We start from the raw sequence: 27,406 nt of genomic DNA, 5'->3' as shown, positions 1-27,406 counted from the left end.
TCAAAATCTTTTGTTTTAAGGGAAGACATTTGTGGAGCTAGAGAGAAATGTGACACATTAGGTAAGTTATTTTGTAAATTAAATATAGCTTATATAATTGTTTACTGAATTATTTAAAATAACGTTTGTCATTTTTGTTTTACGTTTTAATCATTTTAATTGTCTTGATTAATGATTACAGTTGTCACTATCATTTGATTCTGCGTCTATAAATTTTAAAGAATAATAGCTGATATTTATGTTCCAATTACTAAATATCAAGCACTGTGCAAAACTTGACATATTTAATTTAATATGTTTTATGTAATATTTGATCCATACAAAATAATATGTAATAAGCTATATGTAAATTTAAAGCAAAATAATAAAGTGAATAACTGTGATTTAAGAGCTAGAACTTTGTTGGTACTATTGCAGGTCCTGTGTTGAGTCCTTATCTCATCCCCTTGTATTTTCCAAGAGGGAGGTGATACTGTGAATTTTGTGTGTCAGTTCCTTCCACCTTTTGGAAAACAGTTTTATTACATATATGTGTGTTCCTAAACAAGAAATGGTGTGGTTTTATTTCTTTTTGAGCTTTGTAGTTTATGCATTTTTCACTGCTGTGTAATATTTCATCCACTGTCTACATATCTCTATCCTTTCAGTGGATATTTGGGGTGATTCCAGCATTTTTCTATTGTGAACTTTGCTCTAAGAGCTAGGGTATATTCTTATGATTAGAATTGCTGTCATTTGAATGTGGCAATGTTCAACTTCAAAGATATGCCAAATTATTTTCTAAAGTGGTTGTACCAATTTACACCTTTATTAATAGTATATAAACCTTCCTTTTGATTATATCCTTACCAGTGCAAGGTATCTTCGGGTTTCTCATTTTTGCCCATCTAAATGTAGTATTTTCATTATAGTAATAATTTTCAGTTCCCTGATTACTAATGAGTTTGAACAACTTTTCATATATTTGCTGGCCATTTGTATTTCCTTTTCTGTGAGGAATGAAAAATGAGAAATGAAAAACATTGCCTATTTTTCTGCTGTGGTGTTTGTCATTTTCTTACTGCTTTTAAAGTGTTCTTTATAACTCCTTGATACCAAACCCTTTTTGGTTAATATGTATTGCAAATATCTTCTAATAATTTCTTGCTTAGTTTTAATTTTTTATATATGTGAAAATGCATAGGAAAATGTAGCTGAATTTATAAACCTCGTCTTTTAGTGTCAGCAATTTTGTATCTTGTTTAAGAAACCCTTCTGTAGCTCAAAGGCTAAACATATTTTCCTGTTTTCTTGTATTAAAAATTTGTCATTTCATATTCAAATCTCTAAACCATTTAGGATAATTTTTTTGATATGGTGTCAGATAGGGATCTGTTTTTTTAGATCCTTTTCTATTCAGATAACCAGTTTCCTCAGACCATGCATTGAATAGTTCACCCCCCTTTCCTTAGAATCTGCAGTGTCATATGTAAAACAACATGCACTTGAGTCTGAAAATCGTCCCTTCATTCCACTAGTCAATACTTTTTATTTAATCTGTGTGCCAATTCCACACTATTAATTTTTATAATCCTATAGTAAATCATAATAATATAACTCCACTTTGTTTCCTTCAAAAGTATTTTGGCTATTTTTGGACCTTTGTTCTTCCATAAAAATTTTAGAACCAGCATGTCAAGTTATTATAAAACAATTATCTATTCATTTATGTAGGTCTTTTTAGATGTCTTTCAATAATATATATTTTCTTTCAAGCCAGTCATGTACAACTTTTGTTGGACTTCTGTTTTTTATTAGTGTAGATAGCGTATGATGCTAGTTAATAGAAATGCAATAGATTATTTGGTTTATTGATTTTTAAATCCAGCCAGAGTGAAATAACCTTTCTCTTATTGTATTTGTCTAATTTTGATACCAAGGTTTTATTTACCTTCTGGCATGGGTTGGAGTATATTATCTCTTTTCCCATTCTCTGGAAGATTTTATACTGTTTGGGATGATCTATATCTTGAAAGCCTGGGAGATTCCACCTAGAGAACCATCTGGGTTTCATTTGTGGAAATGACTTCTTTGTGGGAAGATTTTTAACTGTTTTAAAAAGTTTCTCCAATAGTCTGTAAACAGACTGTTGTTTTGATCTTCTTGAATGTACTTGAAGTTATTTTTATCTAGCTGTTTTACCATTTATTTTAGTAGGAAAATTTATTAGCTTAGGTTATTTTCGTGGCATTTTTTTAAACTCCTCTGTCTATAGCTATAGTTATGCCCATTTTACTTCTGATATTTATTTGCACTTCTTTTTTAATAGATCAATTTCTCTGGAATATTGACTATTGCATTTTGTCTTTTCAAAGAATTAATGATTGACTTTTGTCTCTTGTTTTTATTTCATTAATTTTTGCTTAACCTGATCTTCTAGATTTTTTTCAATTAATCTTGCTGTTCTAATTGTAATATAAGTTGACTGCTTAGCTGATTAACATCCAGGGTTTCTTCTTTTCTAATTTTAAGTATTTAAGACTATCAGTTTACTTCAAGGTGTCATTTTTGTTGTCTCACAAGTTTTTATGGGTATTTTACATTATTTAAAATTATAAAAAATTCTAAACATGTGTAAATTGCCTCGTGTTTTCTTTGTTGACATGAATTATTTAGAAATGCCTTTAAATATTTCTAAATCTGTGTAGACTGTTTTGTTTATTGAATTTTAATTTCATTGCAGTTGGCGAACATGATCTATATGATAACATTCTTTGAAATCTTTTGATATTACCTTTATGGTCTATTATGTGGTTGATTAAAAAGAATATATATTCTCTAACGTAGTACAGAGAATTCTCTATATATGTCTGTTAAATCAAACTTGCTAATTGTGCTCAAATTAACTATATCTACTGTTAGGTTACTAATTTGAAACATGAGTATATATCTGTTACTCCATATAGTATTGCAATTTTTCATTTCATTTATCTTAAGGCTAACTTATTAGGTACATAAAAATTTGAATTGAACCTTTTACAATTGTGTAGTGACTCTCTTTGTCTCTAGTAATGCTTTTTAAAGAAACAAAGTCAGTGTAGTTTTATTTAAACTATATTATGTCTGATAATACTATAGCTACCCCAACTTTCTCTTGTTTAGTATTTGCTGGATATATTTTTTCCTACAGTTTTCTAGTGCCCTTTTACTTCAGATGTTTCTCTTGGAATCAGCATAAAATTGAATTTTTAAAATAACTATAATAATCTCTGTTTAGTTGGCAAAATTAGACCATTACATTTATTGTGATTCCTGTTACGTATTCACTTATATATACCACATTGCTTTTGTTTTCTGTTTATCTCATTTTATACTGTGCTTCCCTTATTCCCCTTTCCTTGGCCTTTCTCTGGGTTAAGTTTTTAAATTAGTTTTCTTATTCCACTTTTCCCTTTGCAGGTTGAAAATTATATATACTCGTATTTTGAGGTTACTCTGGCTTTTCACTGGCATAATTAACTTTGTCTACAGCTCTCTCTTAAACAAACAGTATCTTAGATTACTTAAACATCGTTCAACTTCCTCCTAACTCACATGGTATTGTTGTCCACTATTTTATTTCTATTATTTTGTAAACCCTTGCGTATTAGAGGATAATGCTTTGTATTCAATATTTGTTTAATTTTGTGCCCATGTTTTTAAATTTTCCCAACTGCTTCTTACATCTCACACCTTCCTTTTGAGGTTATTTTCCTTTTTTCCCTCTGAATTATATCCTTTAGAAGTTCTTTTAGTGAAGACATATTAATGAAAAATTTTCTATTTTAATTTTCCTGGAAATGTCTTCAATTTACCCATATTTCTGGGTAGCAATTCTGGATTCACATTTATTTTCTCGCAGTATTTTGAATATGTTATTGTGTTGTCTTCCAGCTGTTGCCATTGAGAAATCTGTAGTCTGTTTACTTGTAGATTCTTTGGTGATCTGTCTTTTATTCTAGCTACTTGTAAGATCCTGTCTTTGTCTTTGATATAATGCTATTTCATTAAATGAACTGAACATTCAGAACTGAATGTCTGAACATAGATTTCTTTTTATTTATCCTGCTTGGGATATGTTGTGATTAAAATTCCCATCCTCTTTTTTTCACCCCCAAATTTGCCCTTATATTCTATTTGTTCTTTCCTGTGGGACCCTGATTATATTTGTATTGGGTCTTCTCATTCTGTTCTCCATGCTTTCATTTCTTTTTCTCTTCACGCCTCATTCAAGCAGGTCTAACATGAGTTTTACTGTTTTTGTCTTGGCTCTAATTTGATATTTCACTTACCCCCTGAATTTTCCATTTAAATACATGTTTTTCAGTTTAAGAGGTCCTAGTTAGGTCTTATTCAAAATCTTCCTTTTGTTTACATTCTTTTTATATTTGCTCATATTTGTAATTGCCTTTCATGTCTACTTAAACATTTTATATTGAGTAATTTTATATGTGTCTCTGACAACTCTCGCATCTGAAATACTTGATAGCCAAATATGCGGTTTCTGCTGGTTTCACACGGACTTGTTTGTTTGTGTGTTTGGTGATCATTGTGAACTCCTATTTACTTGATCCTAATCCATGAGATTGGAGAATGGGCTGCTTAAAAAGTGTGTGTTTCCTCCAGAAGGCATTTTCAGTTTTTCCTGTAACCTTAAGAATGTTACTAACCACGGTCCCTAACTTAACGTGGAAAACTCAGCATCAGATCCTCTACTTCGAAGCTTCCCCTAGCAAGCTCTTAGTCTCTGAATCATATTACTTATATCAGTATTTGCCCTCAAAGTAGCTTCCATCCTTACTATTCATTGCTTGCTATTCATTACTGTTCATTACCACTTAGGACTTAGCTCAGGGTATAAATATGTGTGTGTGTATGTGTGTGTACATGCATGTATATGAAGATGGTGGGGAGAGAATATGTGTGTTCGGTTTTAAAGGTGGGGACTTGATAGTTGTTGTAAACCATGAGAGCTCAGTATTTATTAAAAAGCAGTATTTATTAAAGATCTAGTTTCTTTGCTTTGGAAGGACCCTTTGGAAACTCTAATCTTGCAAACTTGTGGAAATAGATGGCTGCTCCTTTAATTTTTGCAACAGACCTATTCTCCTCTCCCTGAAAAATATTCTCTGGCTTTGTTAGGTATATTTTATGAGTAAATCATCCATCAAGAATCCATTAAGGGCCGGCCCTGTGACCGAGTGGTTGAGTTCCCCCGCTCCGTTTCGGCAGCCCAGGGTTTCTCTGGTTCCAATCCTGGGTGGGGACATGGCACCGCTTGTGAGGCCACGTTGAGGCAGCGTCCCACGTGCCACAACTAGAAGGACCCACAACTAAAATATACAACTACGTACTGGGGGAATTTGGGAAGAAAAAGCAGAAAAAAAAGTAAAGAAGATTGGCAACAGTTTTAGCTCAGGTGCCAATCTTTAGGGGAAAAAAGAATCCATTGAATATACTGTTTCTTACATTATTGATGCCCTGTTGTCACATCTGTATACTAAAAGTTAAGTATGAATATATCTGCTGTTTCTTACTAATTTTTTAATGATTCATTGCTAGGTGTTCTGCACTATTCACGTAGAAGTGGGTGTCTCCTAGTACCCAGTCATTTTTTGTAGTTTTCAGCCATCCCTATGCATAGCGTCCCTGTGTAAATCATAGTGACATTTAGAAACAGACTCTTAAAATGAAAACATTCTTTTTATCCTTTGTTAATTCAAGGGTAATGATCACAATAGTGGAGATATGAGTGCTTACTGTGTATCATACGCTCTATTAAGGTTTTACGTGATTTAACTCATTTAATCTTCACAACGAACCTATGAATTTAGAGATGAGGATAATTTGCCCAAGGCTACATGCCTTATATTAACACAAGTATTAGTGTTTTATTTCCTCATCTAAAATATGTGGAAAAATAAGAAATTAGCATAGTTATTAATGACAAACACAAAATGTTGGTAATAATTACTAGGTTTCCTGCTATATCTCCTTTGCAAGTATTGTTGTCTCAGTCTCTGAGCATGTTTTGCAAAGTATGTTGAGAATGGTTTTCATTCTTCAAAATGGCTAGATTGGGTGCAGCTTCTTGCACTTCCAAACACAAGGAATCGGTATGAAATTTAGGCCCATGCTACTTTCTTCCATTTCTGTCCTCTTTTATAGAACCCAGGATCAGCCTGAGTGAACCTAGGCACAAGCCATCAACTAGCTGCTTGGTACCATAATGCTATACATTTACTTCAAATTTGGTTGGTTTTGCCTATTTATGGGAATATTTCAGCTAGGTCTCTAACCATATGCAATGCGTATTTTTACAGATCTTTTATGTGACTAAAAGGTTCAGTTTAGAATATATCCACCTTTAGCACAACCAGAAGGACCTACAACTAGAATATACAACTATGTACTGGGGGGCTTTGGGGAGAAGAAGAAGAAGGGGAAAAAGGAAAAAGGAAAATAGGCAACAGATGTTAGTTCAGGTATCAATCTTTAAAAACAAAAAAAGAATATATCCATCTTTAAGCATGAAATATAAAGTTTGGGTGGTAATGGAGTTAGTATTGTGCTCCAAATATCTACACAGCCCTGAGAATGAATGTATTGGAATTGAGCCACTAGACAAATTGAAAATACTAATGAAGGCATGGGAACAGCAGGATATTCGTGAGAAAGTCTGTCCAGTTTTAACTTATTCTGACAAAGGAGGAGAAGCAAAATTGACTAAAAAAAATTGCACATACAAGTATGAATTTTATAATCTTAAGGAAAACAGTAATTCTCTCCTACTTTCAACAGAGGACTTTTAAATAAAGAATATATTTCTTTTTCTTTCTTGCCTTTGGTCTTGATTTTAACTAAGGAAAAGTTCTTTTTGGGGGCACTTTGCCCAAGGAAGGGCTTCTGGCAGTGTGTCAGAAAGAAGCAAAATCTTTTCTTTTTGTCTTTTTTTTGTTAAAAAAAAAAAACAGAATTGGCAAATCAACTTGTTAGTCTGAGTTTTTCCAGCATTTTTAGATTCCTCAGTTTAACTTCATTTTTTTTTAAAGCACAACAAAAACATTCTATTTGTTAGGAAATCTACCTTAAATACTAGGAAAATGTCCTTTTTTATAACTTGTGAATAAAAGAATAATCAGAGAGAGCTAAATCACAGTAGCTAATATCTTTGCTTATATTAATCTCTTTCTAAATGTAGAAACTTTAAAGTAATAAACTGGTTATTTTGCATGTGAAAATTCTTTTATGAAAGGAATCATGATAGGAAAACAGATAAATTTACAAGCAAATATTGAAGGGTAGCAAGCAAAAACCATGGTATTTTGTTACATTAAAAAGTAAATAAATGAAATGTGAACTTGGTTGATGATTGAATATGGATTGTAATGGACATTTATTTTGAATTTCTTCCTTTTTTTTTTTTTTTTTGGTGAGGAAGATTGACCCTGAGCTAACATCTGTTGCCAATCTTCCTCTTTTTGCTTGAGGAAGATTGTTGTTGAGCTAACATCTGTGCCAATCTTCCTCTACTTTGTATGCGGGACACTGCCACAGCATGGCTTGATGAGGAGTGTGTAGGTCTGTGCCTGGGATCTGAACCCACAAACCCCGGGCCACTGAAGCAGAGTGTGTGAACTTAATCACTATGCCACAGGGCCAGCCGCTTTCTTGTTCTATTTTTAAAGGACTCGATCAACTAATTATTGTTGTCTTTGGTGTCCAGCCAGTCCATACTATCTTCATCTTCCAGCAACCTGTTCAAGTGGGATGTTATTCATTATTTAAGAATGAATAGATCTTAATGTATGATACATTTTTTGTTGCTGAAATAGTTATCAAATTATTAAGTGTTTGCAATAATTCTATCATAATCATTTTCTGTTTAACATATATTAAATGCCAAGGACTATTCTAAGCACTTAACATCTTTTTACTCATTTAATTATCATATAATTGAATAATTGTATGCTACCTCAAAACTTTAAAAAAAAAAAAAGCAAATTTAGACTTCTAATGTTCTGTACTATTTATTAGTTTTTCTGTTACCAATTTAAAATTTCATTGGCTTTCCTACTATTCGACACTAATGTGGCCCAAAACTTCATCCTTCGAGTAACTAATATTCTTTTCCTTTTCCTATGTTTTAAAAATTGTTTGCTCACTCCATAGATCTGGATTATTTTCTCTAGTAAAAGAATCTAAGAATTTACCAAAAGATTTTAACTGCTGATAAATCATTCTGTTCTTTATTCCCCACCTTATAGAACATTTATGCAATATTAACAGCCAATGTTGCATTCATTTCTAAGTTGTAATGCCAATGGTAAATGCTTTAAAATTTAGTTCTTTCTCACTTGGTATTATTTACCACTTTGGTGAAATACGAACATGAAATTTTTCAGGTTTAGCAGAATTAGGTACCCTGTGTGACCCTTTGCGGAGCTGCTCCATTAGTGAAGAAAATGGGCTCAGTGCTGCCTTTACCATAGCCCACGAGCTTGGGCACGTGTAAGTACCTTTTGTCACCTCAGTAAAGTGCCTTCATTTATCATTGCACAGGATGCCTAAAATTCCACCTTCAGTTGAGTAATTAGCACCTTTATTTCTTTATAAAATATTATTAGTGTAATTTTCACCCCTGAAATGCTAACTCTGGCTCTTTTGTGATCTATGTCAGGTCAGACAGGCTGCACAGATCAACAAACTAAGCAAAGAACTAGAACTTGGGAATTCTTTTATTTCATTTACTATTTGGATTACATGACAAGCACTTCTGGCCTCTATCCCTTGTTATCCTAAACATGACCAGGTACTGTCCTCTACCATCTGATGGGAGGGCCTGCAGGGGCGCCTGGTTCTGGGGAACTCCCCAAAACATTTGTAATACCAACTCATTTCTTGCTTTTATATATAGCTCAGAGCTCCAGCAGAGGATGTGGCCTGTGGGAATTTCTTAATCACTGAAAGATTTTTTAAAAGGTTTTCCCCCCAGCCCCATAGTTTTTTGTAAAAATGTGGGATTCTCCTATCTGTTCCTGCATTATTAGATATTCTACTGGGGTTCTATGCTGTAAGAATGGAGGCCGTGATTTCCCGTGATGCTCTCAGAGCTCCCATGGAAAGCCAGAAACCCCTACAAACTCATCCTCTGAAAAATGATTCCAAATGTCCCCAGCACTCCTGGGATTTCTTGGTTATCTGCTGATAAAGAATTGAGGCTAGAGGTAGCTCTCTTAGTTTGACTCCATTTTCTTTTCCTGGTCATGCCTTGACATCATTATTCGGCTGGAATAATTTGAAGTGGAGATCATTTTTATTGAACTAGTGGCTCTTCGGTTCCCTTTTAGCATGCTTGTGTCTCATGATCATCAGCCAGATGTACAGTCAGATTGTTTATTGAAGTGGGGGATGGGATCAGAGCATACCTGGAGGCAGTAGATGGGTTGCAGCAAGGTCTGAAAAGCACGATTTGCTGGTTTCCAAGGCTGTTATCTGATAGAAGACTGTTCTTGGAGAGGGTACACCGTCTTAGACATTTATTTTGTTTCTGAGAAATTTTATAGTTGTCTTTAGCATATGGGTAAGTAGTTTAATTAAAAGGCTGATTTAACTACAAATTTCAGCATGCAAGTACCTGAATCAGGTGGTTTTAATGTTCCTTCTAAATGTGAATTTATACTTGGGTCCTCAAAAGAACGTGTCGGATCTGTTGCTGACCAGCTAGTTATTTAATATCATTGCTCTTGTTGTGAAGATTTGGTTGCCCTTTAGGTTTGTTTTTATTATTCTAGTTTTATCGAGCATGACTTACTGATTATAGACTAGAAATAGTACTTAGGCTGTTTGATGTAAAATAGATGGATATTATAGAATGGTGTGGAGTTAGGGATTAGACAAGTCCGTTTGATACTCTAGCAATAGTCAATGGTCTAGAGTTTCGTGTGGTCTCGCCTTTATCTAACCTTTCCACACATATCTTCTAGGATGTGCATGTTGAAAACTGCAGGTGTTTTTATGTGAATGCTATGTCCATATTGTGATGAGATGAGCCAGAATCCAAATGTTTTGTTTAGATTCAGGTACCAAATCAACAGACGAGGCTACTGAGCAAAGTTATAGTCTAGTGTTTCTCAGAGATCATGTGCTTCTAAACATGAAGGTAACCCTAGTTTTATAGTGCTTTATGGAGAGATCAAGGGTACACATTCTGATGTCATCAAATTTATCTGCATTTTACAATATAGTGCAGTGTAAAAAATCTGTTACTAATGTTGTATATATATTTTAGTATTCTTAAGTGTTCATTTTTATTTTTAGATTTAATGTTCCACATGATGATAGTTTTAAATGTAAGGAAACTGGAATTAAACATCAATATCATGTAATGGCTCCAACTTTAAATTACCACACAAGTCCTTGGACCTGGTCAAAATGCAGTCAGAAATATATCACTGAATTCCTAGAGTAAGTCAGATTTTATGTTCCTTTAGTTAAATAATCGAACATTTATTAGTTTATAAAATTTGAAATTTGTATGTTCTTTTAACGTGGTTCAATTTCTGTCTAATTTTTCATTGTTTAAATTTAAGCTTTACTGTACAAATGGATATTTAAAAACAAGAAAAGAGTAAAAGAGTTACATTATTTAATTCCAAAAAAAAAAAATTGGAGGGGGGCGCTGGTATTTCAGACATAGCTATTGTTTTCTTTTATTTGGGCTCTCTATTATAATGAAAACTCCTTTTTAGGGGATACTTATGTGGGAATCACAGCTCCCTTGTATGCATTTGAATTTTTTCAGAAGCTACCAGGTAATATTTTGAGAGGAGTTTGAGTGGCTCAAGTTTGAGGTGCTCTCGAAGCTAAAGGGAATAGCTGAAGTCAAACTATGAATATTGCAAAGAGCTTCTAAAGCCACAGGGATCCGGAGTCTCTGGGTTAACATATTCTTTTAGAGGCTCTTCCTGGCTCTGAAGAGAGGTGGCGGATCCGGGTTTTTCTCACCTTGTCTCTCCATCTCCTATCAGGTTTCTCTACTTCCCAACTTTTATCCAAGTGATGTTTCTATTATAGTTACTGAAACTTGTGCAAAAGGCAAGGCCAAGCTCTTTCCAGGGATCTTTTTTGTATTAATGCAATACTGTTTCATTTCTTCTACTACGCATTCTCATCACACATGCATGCAGTTTCTAGTCCCCTCTCTTTATGAGAACTATGGGAATAAATGAAACCATGCTTTGGAATCTATGTTCATAATATATCCCATAATTATAATCAACAGTGATTGTTTACCCTTGTATGGGGACTTTATTTAAAAGCACAACACAAAATTGCTTATCTTTACATGATTACATGTAGCTTTGTTGAAGAGCTAACCGTGCTATTGATTGGCAATGCCAGTGGGTGTGCTTTCTTTTGGAAAGGAGTAATATTAAGATTCTCTCCAACAGGAATTTTAAAGGTTACATGTTCATTTTTTTGACAGAATTTATTATATCCTTCTAGCCGCTAAAAATTTCCAAAACAATATTTCTTTTAATTATTGCAATGGAACAAATTATTGCTTTTAATCCAAGTGGAATGGCATTTTCACAGAGTTTTCTGTAGGCTAGATATTACATGACAAACTAGGAGTAACAAATATACATTTCCCCTGCTATTTACCACTTTTATAACGCCTTTAAATATAGTATGTCATGTACTCTAATAGAAACTTGCAAGGTAGATATTACCACTCTCAATTTTCAGATGAGGAGACTGAGGGTCAAGGAGATAACTAACTTGTCCACAGCCATGCATGCTGTGGAACCAGACTGCAGACTCCCAAGGCTGGCATTCTTGACTCTGTATTATAATTCCTTCTGAAAAAACCTCTTCGAAGTGGAGACAGCATAACACTTTTTGAAATTCATTTGTTTTGTTGTCATTCAGAACTGTAAATGTATTTTCTCAAATGATTTGAAAATTTATTTTTATTTTTACATTTTGGCAATTTGGGCGTTAGATACAAGGTATTACTATTGGATAGCAAAGTAGACCAAAAGTGTAGTGTGATCAAAAAATGAATGTATGTTTCATAACCTATGTTCTGATGAATATATGTTCGTCTTTCTTTTTAAAAATGGTACCTTTAAGGCAGTTCTGGGGATCAAATGAGAACAAACATACAAAAAATCCTTTGTGAACTGTGAGGTTTTCTTACTGACTTTGATATGAGTTGGTTATTAAACTGTGAACAAATACCGATATTCTCCTTGAAAGTGCAGAACAACAGAAAATATAATAAAGCATTTTATCCTGAAATGCATCCATGTGTGTTCACAATATTTTATTTTCTGTCATCGGTACAGTACTGGTCATGGGGAATGTCTCCTTGACAAACCAAATGGAAGGATATATGATCTGTCTTCACAACTTCCTGGATTAATGTATGATGTAAACAAGCAATGTGAACTTATGTTCGGTCCTGGGTCACAAGTGTGTCCCTATTTGGTAAGAAAAATTCTGTCCTTTTATTTGAAAACTACCGTAAAGTTGTAGTTAGAATATATTTCCGGATATCCATTTATTCTCTTGGACAGAAGGTGAACTAGACATATCTTAAACATTTTTAAGTCTTAGAAAAATTTGGTCAGAAAGGGGTTAAAAAAGGGAAAATGAAATTAAGTACTTATATACCAGGTACTGCGTTAGGCACTTAAAAATGATCCTTGTTAACTCTCACAAAATCTTATGAAATATTTCCATTTGGAAAACACAGCCACAGATAAGTTATTGAAAATTAAAAGCATTCAAATACTTATTTTCAAATGATATTATTTTGGAGGTGGGGGAGAAAATATAAGTATTTGATAATGAGTTGTTTTAAAGGACTCAGGAATCTAATAGACTACTGTTTTTTGTGGGTTTTTTTGAGGAAGATTAGCCCTGAGCTAACTGTTGCCAATCCTCCTCTTTTTGCTGAGGAAGACTGGCCCTGAGCTAACATCCATGCCCATCTTCCTCTGCTTTACATGTGGGACGCCTACCACAGCATGGCGTGCCAAGTGGTGCCATGTCCGTACCCGGGATCTGAACCCGCGAATCCCGGGCCGCCAAAGCAGAACATGCGCACTTAACCGCTGCGCCACCAGGCTAGCCCCTAGAGTACGTTTTAATTTACACAAATTTGAATCCAGAGGAATGAAATTTGGGGCTTATTGTTTAGTTTTCATTAAGCTATTGCTTTATAATTTAGAAGATTTTTCATAGGTTAGATATGTTAAATTTCTGCTGAAATAGCTGATTTAACACTTTTACTGGATTTGTAATCATGATTTTGTCTTATTTTGGATTAGATTTAGGATTTAGTTTGAATAAATGTCACTCCTTTGGTGAATCGTGCCTTACTTTTCCAAGAATAGTAGTCATTCCATTTTCTTCGTTCCTGTACAAACCTTTGCCAAATTGCCAGATTGTGAGGCTCACTGGACCAAGAGTGCAGCATTATTCATTTAAATAAAGATATATCCCCAGTGTTCAGTTCAGGATCTGCCACATAATAGGTCCTTTAAAATCAATGCTTATTGAATATTGAATTAATGAATGAAAGTTACTTAACAGTGAGCACAGGGACATACAAAACATATTCCACACAGTGAATATTGTTCCTAAAATCTTAAGTTTATAATCATTAATTGTATAAGCCTGTAAACATCCACTATGGAGATGGGAAGATTTACCTTAATTTTTTGTTATAAAAGATGCATTTCTTTCTTACCTGATTTAGACACCAAATAAACTTTGAATTTAAATTCAGAAAAAGAAAGGAATTGTCTTGGGTATAGCTCCTGGGAGCCTTTATGGATTTTTGTTTCTTGTGAAAACTTTAGAACTCTTTGTTCAAAAGTTCAAAGTATGCATTATAGTCACAAACTAGGAAACCAGTATACATTATACAGTATTTCTATGCACATTATTCAGACATTCCACTGTCGGATCAAAAGGGGCTTTTGGAAACTCCTTGTGCATAACATTTAACAACAAAAAGTCCTTTAGAAAAATGTCTTGCAAAGAGAGAAAAATGTCTCACATAATTTTGAATATTTCCACCCCAGTTCCTTTCTCCCATTGTTCAACATAGGATGAAAATCTAAAATTTTTAAAAACTAAATGTTGCCATTTTATGTGTTTAGAAGAAAATCGATGAGTAGAGCTTACTTAGTAAAGAGTTTTTTTACTGATTATTTCCAGCTCTGACCATGAAATCAGGAAATATATAGGATCAACTTATAAACCGATACATTATACTGAGTTGATCCAGTGGTTGTATTATTATTTTTACTCTTACTTGCCTGCTTTTTGTTACTCTGCAGAAACAATGCAGGCGTCTGTGGTGCACGAGTGCAGAAGGAGTTCACAAGGGCTGTCGCACTCAACACATGCCACTGGCAGATGGAACAAACTGTGGTCCTGGGATGGTAGGTTTTCCCGAAGGGTGAGTCTTGTGTCAAGAGATTATCCAAGGATGTGATTGCTCTGCATTCCAGCCCTCTTCATTATTCGCTGTCAACTTTTGTTCTGCTAGTTGAATGTTAATGTTTTTGCCATGTTTGTTTGATATAGTACATTAAGTGAATTAAATTTTTAATTTTGCCATTTTTTTCAAGATCTAGCAGATGAATATTAAAGTTACACATAGTTATATAAATCATTACATGGATATATAGTTATTTAAGTGTATTATAGTCTTGCTATTAAAAATGAGTATATAGACATAAAGGTCCTTATGTTTCAGCCAACCCCCCAAATTCAAGGATGTTACCATTGTATACATTTTATCCCATAAAATTCAGTTAAGTATAACAAAGTTTTAAGTGGCTTCTTCAGATCATTATTGGTTCTAAACCTATTAAAATACGTTATACCCCTAAAATAAACTGCCTACCAACCTACATCTTTACCATTCTAACATCCGTCACGAACTTACCTAAATCTGCCAACAGGATGTTGAGTGATAGGGCTCACCATGGTAATGAAACGTGCAGTGTGTGAGGATGAGGTCGATTGTACTTGGTGCTCTAGGATGAGGCCAAGTTCTGTTGGCCTTAGTGGCCAGTGTGTCTGCGTTGAATACGTTTTAGTCTGTTAGCCTCCTCTGAGCTAGCTCGGTGGAAAAGAAACACTTCCTTGGCAATGGATTGACTAGTGCGGCCTCTGTTGTTAACTTCACATTAGGTAGGAGTAAAAACTTCTTAAAATTAAGGTCAGGTCACTAGCTGAACTTGTGTCTTTACCTCCCATTGCTTCATTGAAATGTTTGTACCAGCTCTTGCCCTTTTCTGGAATCACTTTTCCATCTAAAGCCATGTGGTTTCCATGAGTGTTGCTCACATCACAAGTGAATTGATCATTAAAGTTTTATTTGGAACTTCAGCAGTTTTTGCTGTAGCTGAAGTACTCATTGAAATGGTTTAGCATTCAGATTACTTTATTTTAGGATCAAATTCTAGGGGACTTCAGTTCATAGCTTTAAGCTAGAACTGAATTCTAATATTTGAACTGTAATTTCTCTAAAATTTCTATTTTGAGGGTAAGAATTATTAAAAAGCCTTTATTTTCCTCACTTCTTGTGAGCAGTACTAGTAATTGACTTTTTTGGGAGAGGAGTGGCATTTGTGATAGTTACTGATTATCTGAGGGTGAGCAGAGAAAAAACCTCTTTGAAGTTTGAATGCTGAACTTCTGATATTAGATAGAGGACTTGTTCCAAGATGCTCACCTGATTCCAATCTAGGATAGGACCCTAGTGGCCTTAGCAAGTTTTAAAGGTACTATATGCCATGGACTTTCAGGTTTCATTGCATGTGGCTAAAATAGTGGTTGACATATTTATAAATATCAAGAGATACACTATTTATAACTAATTCATTGAGCAGTCCAAATCCAGCTCAGGCATAAATATGATTTTTAAAAATTGAGATATAAGTAAAACGTACAGATCTTAAGTGTACAGTTTGATAGGTTTTAACAAATGTAGATGCACACATAGCCAACAACCCTGTCAAGATTAGAACATTTCCATTGCCCCAAAAAGGTCACTCTTGCCTCTTTGTAGACAATTTCTCTTCTCTAGAAACAACTCCTGTTCTTGTTTCTATCTCCATAGATTAGTTCATCTGTTCTTGACTATAATGTAAGTTGAACTATGTAGTATACCCCTAATTGGGGGAGGGAGGATTGGGTCAAGCTTCTTCTATTCAACATAGTTTTTGAGTTTCATCCATAGTATTGTGTGCATCAATACTTCATTCTTTAATGTTGTAGTATAATTCAGCTGTACAAATGCACCATAATTTGTTTGTCCATTCTCCTGTTGATGGACATTTGGGTCATTTCCAGTTTTCAGCTGTTAGGAATAAAGTTGCAATGAGCATTCCTGTACAAGTCTTCTTGTGGACATATGTTTGCATTTCTCTTGAGTAGAGTTGCTGGGTCATAGGGTATGTGTGTGTTTAACTTCCTAAGAAAGTGTCAAACAATTTTCCGAAATATGTGTACCATTTCAAACTCCTCCAAGCATGTATGAAGGTTCCAGTTGCTCTGCAGTCCTTGCCAACTTTTGATATTGTTAATCTTTTAATAAAATCATAGCCATTCTGGTGGGTTTAACATGGAATCTCATTGTGGTTTTAATTTGCGTTTCCCTGATTATTATCAATGTTGAGGATCTTTTCAACTGCTTATTAACCATTTGAATATTTCCCCAATGAGATGGTAAGGTGGGCTTGGATTTACTGGAATTCAACATAAATGTGATGAGATACTGAGACCTACTTTAAAGCCTGTGGAGATTAAAGAGTAGAGATGGCATCTGGGGTAGCAACATGTGGATCCTGATAGATATAAATTTCCTTTCTTTTTATTAATTGAAGATAATGAGCCCCTATGCATTAGCCATATTCAGTATTAAGTGGACCTTGTATTCAAGGGAAATCTTAAACAAATGTCCTACAATTTTGCCTTAACACTCTCCTTTAGTCCCTTTATCTTGTGACTATCTTACATCTGAGACGTTATATGCTTTTAGTAGTAAGTCCACTTGCATGAAGACATGGTGAATCCATCTGACAATGAGTTAATTTTACTACATGGTGAATAATATAACAGTCTATCTTTTTCATGCTCAGATCTCTCAGACATATATGTATATAGAGAGAATGCACAAGAGTGTGTGCGAGGATTATTTGAAATGTTTTTGGATGATTCCCATAAAATTGACATGCACACAGTGCCACAGTGCATTCTATGAAGATTTTGTTTTTGTTCACTTCTAATGTGGATTTCTCATACTGAATGATTTGTTCTAATGGAGGGCACAAAGCATTTTTCCTGCTATTAAGCTTGGTTATAGGATTCATTCATTCAACAAAGACATATCAAGGGCCTACTGTATGTCAGGCACTATTCTAGGTGTGTAGGATACATCAGCGAACAAAAGAGAAAAGCTGCTCATGGAGTTTACTTCTATGGGGAGGGTAGAAGATTACAAACAACTAACATAACAGTACTGTGACCAGTAAGTGCCATGGGCAATAAAAAAAAGAGCAGAAAAAGGATTGGAAGTTTTCTGGTAGGAGAGAGCAGATTGTAGTTTAAAATATGATGATCAAGGTAGTAGATCTTATGGAAAGTTGCCATGAACTGTCTTAAGAGAAGTGAGAGAGTTAGCTATGAGGATATCTGGGGAAGTGAGTTCCAGGCAAAAGAAACAGCTGAGCTCCTATATCTGGAGTGTTCCTGATGTGTTCAAGGAAGGCATCGGGGCTGGAGTGGAGTGAAGAGAGAGATGTGTAGATGTAACTGGAGGAATATTATTTGGGGCCTTGGAGGCCATTGTGAGAACTTTACATTTACTCAAAGTGAAATCACTGAGGGTTTTGAGCAGAGGAATCACTTGATTTAATTTATTTAAAATTAAGTTATAAAAGGATCATCCTGACAACTGTTCAGCCTAAACTGCAGAGGGCAAGAGTGGAAGCAGAGATTTACTGAGGGAGCTATTGCAATGGTAGAGGTGAGAGATGCTGGTCACTCAAACCAGAGGGGGAGCAGTGGAGGTGAAGATTAAAAGTCAGCTTTTCTATGTTTTTGAAGGAAGTAGAACATTAGCTAATTATTAGATGTGCAATGTTAGAGGAGGAAGAGATCAAATGACTAGATTTTCGGCTGATTGAGTTAGCTCAGCTCACCAGGTTTTGCGGGGCAGGGCAGGAGTTTGGTTTTGGGTTTGCTGTGTTTGAAATGTCTGTTAGAAATGAGGAAGCAGCTGTATATATAGTCTAGAGTTCAGGAAAGAGATCTGGACTGGGAATGATTATTCATAGAGAAGAATAAATGACCAAGATTTGAGCCTGGGGCATTCCAACATGAAGGGGTCAGAAAGAAGAAGAAACAGCAAAACAAACTGTGAAAGAGTAATCATTAGAGAAGAAAGAAAACCAAGAGTGTGTGGAGCTCTGGAAACCGAGAGGAAAAAAATAACTGTATGAAAGAAGAACGATTAGTTGTGTCACGTACTGCTAAGTCCAGGAAGACTGACTGCGAACTGTCCATTGTGGAGACCTACAGCTGAGCAGATTCAGGGAAGATGGGGCATAAAAGCCTGGCTGGGGTGGGGTTGTGAGAGCATAGGCAGAGAGAGTTAGGCAATGAGCATTTCTTTCAAGAAGAAACAGGACAGTCGCTGGTGAGGGAATTGAGATCTAAGAAAAGTTGTTTTTGTTTCTAAAGTGGGAGAAACAAGAGTGTATTTCCATGTTAATGAGAATGATCTAGTTCTTCTCAAACTATCTCCAGTAAAGGACCAATCTTTTTTTAAAAAAAATCTAATCATTTATAAACTGATACTTTTGTATAAAATGTAAAAATGATTGAGTAGGGAAATGAAAAAGACAAAGTATAAGCCAGATATTCCTATGGAAAACAAAATGGTGGTTCCTCAGAAAATTAAAAATGGAATTATCATATGACCCAGCAATACTACTTCTGGGTACATATCCTAAAGAATTGAAAACAGGGTTTCAGAGATATTTGTACACCCAGGTTCATAGCAGCATTATTCACCATAGCCAAGAGGTGGAAACAACCCAAGTGTCCATCAGTGGATGAGTGAATAAACGAAATGTGGTACATACATACATTGGAATATTATTCAGCCTTAAAGGAAGGGAATTCTGACACATGCTACAACATGTCTGAACCTTATGCCGAGTGAAATAAGCCAGTTATAAAAAGACAAATGTATGATCTCAATTATATGAGATATCTAGAGTAGTCAAACTCAAAGAAACAGAAAGTAGAATGGTGATTGCCGGGGGCTGGGAGGAGGGGAGAATGGGGAGTTATTGTTTAATGGGTGTAGAGTTTCAATTTAGGCAAATGAGGAGTTCTGTAGATAGATGGTAGCGATGGTTGCATGACAATGTGAATGTACTTATTGCCACTGAACTGTACACTTAAAAATGGTTAAGGTGGTAAATTTTATGTGTATCTTGCCATAATTGAAAATAAAATATAAGCTTATTTTTAAATTATTAACTTTAATAAACAAAATTATCATCAATGTCTTGTAAAAGTTTCTGAATGCTTACTCTTAATTTCTACTCATCTCCTCACAGACTGACAGCAACTAGTCCATAGACCAGCATCAGTGCATGAAACACATTTTGATTAGTTTTCATGTAGTGGAGACCGGAACACTGGTGTAGGAGAGATGAGGGAATTGCTAGAGTGATGTTCTGAGTAGTGAGAAGGGGTAAGATTGAGTGCATAGGTGGAGGGATTGACTTTGGCTAGGATCCTGGATTTTTCATGTATAAAAATAAGGCTGAGTACTGGGCATAGATGCTGTTGGGTGGGTAGAAGGAGTGGAAGGAGAGTGTGGTAGATTCTTCTGTAAGGTTCCGTTTTCTTGATGAAAGTAAGAAACAGGGATCATTGAGACTTTGGATGAGATGGAGTAGAAAGTCAGCTAAAAGAGTGAGGGTGTGATATCTTTGTGTGAAAAAACAGAAGCATGGATTTGTACTATATTAATCTAACATTTGCTTCTTTTAAAAAAATATTTATTTTGCTAAATTTTCCCCATATGTATAGGTCTTTCCTCCCACAGTGAGACTCTAAATCTCAAAGCCAAGGAAAATTTCCTATTCTTCTTGCATTTTATAGATCTTGCAGTTACTAAATAGATTCTCAAGAGATATTCATAAAGTGTTATATTTAATCACATTTCTGAATTAATAACCTTTTGCTTTAAATCGTATACATTTTGTTGTTCTCTTGATCTTTATGCTTCTATTAGAATTTCTGCGATGTTCTGATTAGATAAACAGGAATCATTTCTTTTTGTGTTATTTTCATAGCATTGCCACCATGGGCTATGTGTAAACAAAGAAATGGAAACACGTCCTGTAGATGGCGAATGGGGACCATGGGGACCTTACAGTTCTTGTTCAAGAACATGTGGAGGTGGAATCAAAAGCACAACCAGACTCTGTAATCGCCCCAAGTATGTCTTTTTTATGTCACTGTAAATTAAGATTATCTCAAGGCACCAGACAATAAACATCAGTTTCATTCTCTTCTAAACTGGAGGTCAGTCTGTAAGTTTCTGACATTCAGAAAACTTCTGGAATACTTTAAGCCATATTACTTTATATCTTGGTAGATTCAGACCTTAGGAAAAAAAAAAACAACCTAAATAGATTATTTTAAGTCTTAGAATCTGAGTTGAGACAGACCCATTTACTTTTTTGTTTTCTGCTTTAGTGTAAACTTGAGAAATAGATATAATGACTGTAATATAATGGGATTTTTACATTTACTGTGTTTCTGTTGAAAGATCTGCCTCCTTTCAACTATTTTGGCTCTCCTGGACAAAATATATAGTTTCGTTACCACTTTTTTTGTTTTGTGTAATTTGACACATCATATTTTCTTTCTCGGCTTCTCATGTTATAGATGCATCAGTGTCTTTAGCTTGACTGGTGCATTATTCCCCCTTATCCAACTATTTAAAAGAACTTAAAGGTTCCATAAAGATTTTTAAGCAATGTTTGTTATATATAAATTGGTAAGCAATCTGACACTTTTCATTTAAAGTCTATTAACAAGAATTTTTAATGCAGTAATGTGACATCCTTCGAATAGAATGAGTTCATTTGAATTTTAAAAAAGCTAAATTATGCTAGAAGTCTTCATATTAAAAAATGCTAACAGAGGAGTTTTTGTTGTCCAGCATAAGTTGAAATAAAGAGATGGATGCATATAGATTGATACCATGAAACTCTTTAAGCTGAGTGATGAGTAGGATATAAATGACAAAGATGCATATATATATATTTTTTTTAATTTAACATATTATCTTCCTTTTGTTATCATCTTTGTCTCACTATCTGTCTTTTTTCCCCAGAGAATGAACAAACCCTTTTTTTTAAGTTTTAAAACAAATTCCCATCATTAGCTGATTCCTTTTTAGTTAAGTCATGAATAAGATATCATTTCTGCCCTCCAGGCCACAGTGTCCAACCTAAGATGGATGTTTTTACAGTTTATTAGCCATAAAATCGCTTAAAAACCATGTTACATCCTTCTGTTAAAAACAAAGTGTTAGTGGGGCATCAGTGGTTTTCCTGATCCTGGAAAAGAATGGAGCAGTTTTAGAAGTGAATGGCAGAGATACTGTTGTACTGATGTGCTTTAAAATGTAATGAATTTGACTAGGCCGAGAAACGGAGGAAAGTACTGTGTGGGCCGCAGGATGAAATTTCGATCATGTAACACTGATTCATGTCCAAAAGGCAAGGAAGACTTTCGTGAGAAGCAGTGCTCAGATTTTGATGGTAAACATTTCAACATCAATGGTCTTTCCCCAAATGTGAGGTGGCTTCCAAAGTACAGCGGGAGTAAGTAATTAGAATATTTTTTTGATGTCAGACTTTTTTGAGACATAGGAACGCACAGCTGTATTATTGTGCACCCAAAATTTGACTGCTTCTTACAGTTGCCATGAAAGATCGCTGTAAACTCTATTGTCGGGTTGCCGGAACCACTAACTTCTACCAACTGAAGGATAGAGTTGCCGATGGTACTCCTTGTGGAACTGAAACGAATGACATCTGCGTTCAAGGCCTGTGTCGGGTAAGTAAACTTATTATATTTAAAGTGACTTTCAGAATGCTCTTCTTTTTCTTTAACCAAATATGACTTCTCTTACTTCAGAATACATTCTCGTGAATGCCAATACAGCGACCTTTGGTGATAATCACGCTGTCTATAGGAGCATCATGAGGAGACTTTGTTGCTAGGTGATTTTCTGTCATCAAAATAAGTTTACTGATTTTGTTTTGCCTATGGTACTCAAAATCGAGATGCAGGATGAGGTTAGCTTCCTGAAAAGATCGAAAATATTGGGACACCAGGGTCATAAAGTCATTTTGCTCCTTAAAATGTGACTTTCTGTGGAGATTGTTTTCCCCCTCTGTGTTAGAGGGGATGATATCCTCCCTTCCTCCCTCTTTCCATCCATGTGTCTTTTTGGGTACATTCAACAAACACTTACTGAGTCCCTAATATATGTCAGATGAAAGGATGGAACAGAGGACCAGCCTCTACAGATTTGTGGGGGAGATAGGCATGTACAGAATTAGAACACAGTGCTATGGGTTTGTCTGCAAGGTGCCATAGGGATATTATGGGAAGAATGTCTTATTTTATGAGAAAGTGGGTAAAGGACTGAGAGAAAGCTCATGGAGGGTATGAGGCTTGAGCTAATTAAGAGTGAGTAGGTTTTAGAAAAGTGAGGAAGTAGGGACCAAGGTTGGAGGTAGGGACCAGCTGATGGTTGTTAATATCCCCTTTTTTCTGAAGTCCTTGGAGATCCCTAGAGGGATTTGGAATTGAACAAGAGAGATGATTTGATTTGCATATTAAAATCTTCAGAATGTACTGGGTTAGTAGAAGATTGGAGACAGGTGGGCCATTTAGTTGAATTCTAGGTGAGAGCAGATGAGAGCTTGAATTAAAACGCACACATTGCAGATGGTGATCTTAAAAATGGATGGTAGGTTTGATAACTAAGATGGTGAATGTTGTCAAAAGAATACAAATGTCTTCTTATAAGCTGATTCCTTTGGTTAAGTGGACCAATTTCTTCTCTCTATAACCAAACACCTATTACCAGTTACCTAGGTGATAAAAGGCCTTGCACCCCAAGGGCTAATTAGATGTTCAAAGAAACTTAAAATAACTTACACATTGGAAATAGATTAAATACTAGAAAAAGGGTACTCAGTGGCCTGAAAAACTTGTTTTATCTAAATTAACAGCAGAAAGTCATATATAATGAAAAAAATAAGGCAATAGATGCATACTACCTTCAGAAAATATCTGGTTGAAATTTGCATTTTGGAAATATTTGCCTTGTGTATAAAATTCGTGACATTGATGAAATTTTCTTGTTTTTCTGATCGCTGAATTTAGAGTATTCCAAAGAACTAAAAGTTATTTCAACATATGCAGAGGACACCATCTGTATGGAGAGGAGCTACACTGTTCTTTTAAAACTGTAGAACAAACCATATACTTTCACATTTATTTATTCATTCTTTTCATAAACACTGTTCATTATGCTAGATGTTAATTTTGGAAAAGTAAATTGTTTCTTTCAAATGTACTTGGTTTATTCCCGGAGTTCTAAGGTCATGAGTTCAAAAAAAAAAAAAAATCATGAAAGACATCTTTTTGGAGTTATTTTAATGTATTACTTATATAATTATACTTTTTTTCCCTTTTGAATTACATTTCTTTAAAGAGTGGTTTTCAAATGGTAGGTATAGGAAAGACTGTCAGTGTTTGTTATAATGTGGATTTCTAGGTTTTACCTCCAAGGATTTTAATTCAGAAAATCTGGGAATCTGCTTTTTTCAATGCCGCCCCAAGTGATTTTGATGCAGGAGGTGTGTGGATGACCCTTTGGAAAAGACTGCTTTGTCAACCATGTGACCAGATGTGTAAAAATATTGCTGTCCAACAAGATCCGTAGATATTCTGAAAAAATCCTATTGTATCAAATCTATCAATTGAAAGGATATTTGTGAAAAGAACTTTGTAAAGTCCCATGCTTGCCATTAGTCATTTTGATTTGATTGATTGTAATTGATTGTATTTTGAAGCAAGCTGGCTGTGATCATGTGTTAAACTCCAAGGCCAAGAGAGACAGATGTGGAGTGTGTGGTGGGGATAACTCGTCATGCAGGACGATGGCAGGTGTCTTCAACAGTGCTCATTATGGTAAGCTGTGTGCTGGTTTCTAGTTTTCCCTTTTATTTGATATAATAGAGTATATAATGAAGGTATGATAGTTATGGTTTGTTATTGTTTTGTCTACTCTATACCCTTAGTTAAAAATGATTGTTAAACAAAAATTTCCTAAATATAAAAAATCTTATACCAGATGTATCCTTGAATTAATAAATTCAATAAATTGCTTTAAGGCAAATCGGATTCTTAAAAATTTATTAGGTGCATTTATTAGAGTAAATCCAGTGATAATTGACAGTGATGTATGAATAGTCCCCCCAATTGATGAAGTGTTTTTACTGCTGTTCCTGTAATCTGTAATGTATATACTTATAATTTTTTCAGGAAACTTGCTTTCAATTATTTTCATCACTTGAACCACGTTTTTTGGTATGGCCTGGCCTATCTGTTGTGTTTCTTACTGATGACATTGAAAATGATTGAAGGTGAAGGATGGAATCATTAATTTAAATGTTGATTTGGAATTAGTATTACATTTGATTTTCCAGGAAGTATCTGGATTACAGATATAATTGATATTTGGCTGTGATTTTAGTTTTCTTCAAAATTATGAGAAAATAGATATTTTTCATTCTAAAATTTTCTAGGAAAACTTTATGGTAATAAAAACAGCCCTTTAAAACTTTCTTTGGAAATAAAAACATATTTTTTACAGTTTTATTGTTCAGCTTTAAATTGTGTTCACATGTGTTTGAACACAGTTAAGTTGATGTGCATTGCTTTAATTAAAGCAGTATAATTTAAAACACAAAATTTGTGTTTTTATATATATGAAAAGTATAGTACATTTCATACTCTGGTGATGCTTATGCATCTTAGTTACTAGATGCTTTGACATATTATTTTTCTAGTTTTTATGATTTATTATTTCATGGGAGCCATACATATTTGACCTTCTTTTATGACCAATGGCATACATTCATCAAAGTCTGGTCTATTCGCTGGAAAACATTTTTTTTTTCTGTATAAAACCACATGAGCTAAATTAAGATCAGATATTTAACTTTGCCAAAGTTGTCCTACGAATTAACCAATTTGCAAATGGAAAAAGATGTTAAATTTTTGCAGGGTCTGAATAACATTTGTCACGTTACTGCCCCCTGGTGGTCGTCTTCATCTTGTCACTTTTGCAATGCTGAGGACTTGCTTTCTTGAAAAAATATAATAGCAAAGACATACATGGTGGAGGTAGTAGAAATATTTTAGTCAAAAAGTCATGAATTAAAATTATTCTTGTAGACTGATAGCCTTCAACCAATATGCATGTAGTATACACAGAATCCTCAGACCATTTGTCACCTTATATTTAAATGTGATCCCTTAAAAAGAGATAAATAAGGCTGCTCTAAGAACGTGCAAGGTAATCTCACATGAGGGTTGCAAACTTAAGCTCTTTCAAAACTTCCTCTTAATGTCATCCCATATTTATCCAAGTTAGAGTATGAGAAAATTTCAGCTCCTTTTATTCATGTATTAAATAGAAGGGAAAAATCCCAATAAGAAAAAGGAAAAACTTAGAATAATACCATAGCAAAATTAATTGTTGACTTAAAACCTGAGAGTATTTGGACAACTATGTAACATGACTGTTTCACTGTGGGGAAATGTTCTTTCTTGTTTAATATATATTTGATAAAGTGTTTCCTCTTCTTTTGAGCAATGCCAGTATACTGAATGTGGTCTGATAAAATAGAAATATTATTCATATTTCTCTCAAGTAAACTCTTTACTTTTCTCTTGACAGTTTATTAGTAGACTTTAAAAAATAATGTAAAATTTTGAGGGTAGCTATAGGGATTCCTGCTTACACTAGAAACTAAAAGCTTAAGAAAAATGTTTCTCGTTAACTTTCATTATTTTGTTGTTCACTGAATCTCTGTGTACACATATAGCAATGACCAAGTATTTTGATCTCTCCTGGATTTGTGAAAAGCACTTGGAATCTTGCATATTTTCCTATTAGGAAGTATAAAATGTCAGTGTATTAGTCAAATTTAAAAATTAATATATGCATTAAATATCTCTGGAGCTATAATACTAGCATTAGTCTTAGTCTATATTCGGAATTTTAGAAGTGATAAAAATTAGGAAGCATACTTTAAGAATACCAAGCTCTGTATGTTTCTAGACAACATCCACTTTTTCTCAACCCTTAGTAATTTGTATAAGGCATTGATCCAAAAAGAATAAGCACTTGTGTCATTTTTCAAAGATAAAATGAAATTAAGTCTGACTCTGCTATTCAAATTTTTCAGTCGTTCAGCAGTAATAGGCTCTGGGCCATCTGCTTTTTGTGAAAGTTAACATGTAAATTATATTGCAGGTTATAATGTTGTTGTAAAGATTCCCACAGGAGCAACAAACATTGATATTCTTCAGCACAGCTATTCTGGAAAACCAGAAGATGACAATTACCTTGGTAAACATTTCTAGTAAATAGCCAATATGTGGTTCGTGTGCAATTTCATGGAGGTCTGCGATTGATGTAAATTCTTGGAAGGCAAGAAGAGCCCCTTGAACAAACATGCAGTTGCAGTTCATACCAAGTTTAAATCATCTGACTTCCTATACATGGTTATTTCTTGAGCTATACACTGTATCTTATTTAAAAAATACTGATCTACAGGGCTGGCCCTGTGGCATAGTGGTTAAGTTTGCTTGCTCCGCTTCGGCAGCCTGGGGTTTGCTGGTTTGGATCCCAGGTGTGGACCTACACACCATTCATCAAGCTATGCTGTGGCAGTGTCCCACATACAAAATAGAGGAAGATGGGCACAGATGTTAGCTCAGTGCCTATCTTCCTCACCAAAACAAACAAACAAACAAAACTGAACTAAATTCTGAAAAGTAAATTTAATTTTTTTCCCATGAGACTGTTTTAGGTAGCCAAAGGTTATATTCAATTAACGTTGCGTGTGTTTTTAGAATAAAGTCCTCTTCTGTCTCTTTATCTAAAATTAATCACAGACCTCTTTGAGATTAAATGTTTTAAAGAACTTTTAAAAATATTGTTACCATGTAGCAA

General features: G+C 34.5%; 1 protein-coding gene across 1 annotated transcript in view; it reads left to right on the top strand.

Annotated features, from left to right (window-relative positions):
- The window catches only part of ADAMTS20 (ADAM metallopeptidase with thrombospondin type 1 motif 20), a 163,145-nt gene that overhangs the window by 52,011 nt on the left and 83,728 nt on the right, over positions 1 to 27,406 (top strand). Inside the window, exons 7-16 of the mRNA XM_044756219.2 lie at positions 21 to 61; positions 8,424 to 8,529; positions 10,339 to 10,485; positions 12,372 to 12,513; positions 14,376 to 14,480; positions 20,424 to 20,569; positions 21,784 to 21,965; positions 22,064 to 22,200; positions 24,234 to 24,351; positions 26,705 to 26,800. Coding sequence (XP_044612154.2) covers positions 21 to 61; positions 8,424 to 8,529; positions 10,339 to 10,485; positions 12,372 to 12,513; positions 14,376 to 14,480; positions 20,424 to 20,569; positions 21,784 to 21,965; positions 22,064 to 22,200; positions 24,234 to 24,351; positions 26,705 to 26,800 — 1,220 coding nt within the window. The remainder of the gene's footprint in view (positions 1 to 20; positions 62 to 8,423; positions 8,530 to 10,338; positions 10,486 to 12,371; positions 12,514 to 14,375; positions 14,481 to 20,423; positions 20,570 to 21,783; positions 21,966 to 22,063; positions 22,201 to 24,233; positions 24,352 to 26,704; positions 26,801 to 27,406) is intronic.

The sequence above is a fragment of the Equus asinus genome, chromosome 22, assembly GCF_041296235.1.
Source record: "Equus asinus isolate D_3611 breed Donkey chromosome 22, EquAss-T2T_v2, whole genome shotgun sequence".
Classification (NCBI taxonomy): domain Eukaryota; kingdom Metazoa; phylum Chordata; class Mammalia; order Perissodactyla; family Equidae; genus Equus; species Equus asinus.
Note: the sequence above shows the minus strand (reverse complement) of the source record. Positions and strands in the feature narration are given on the sequence as shown.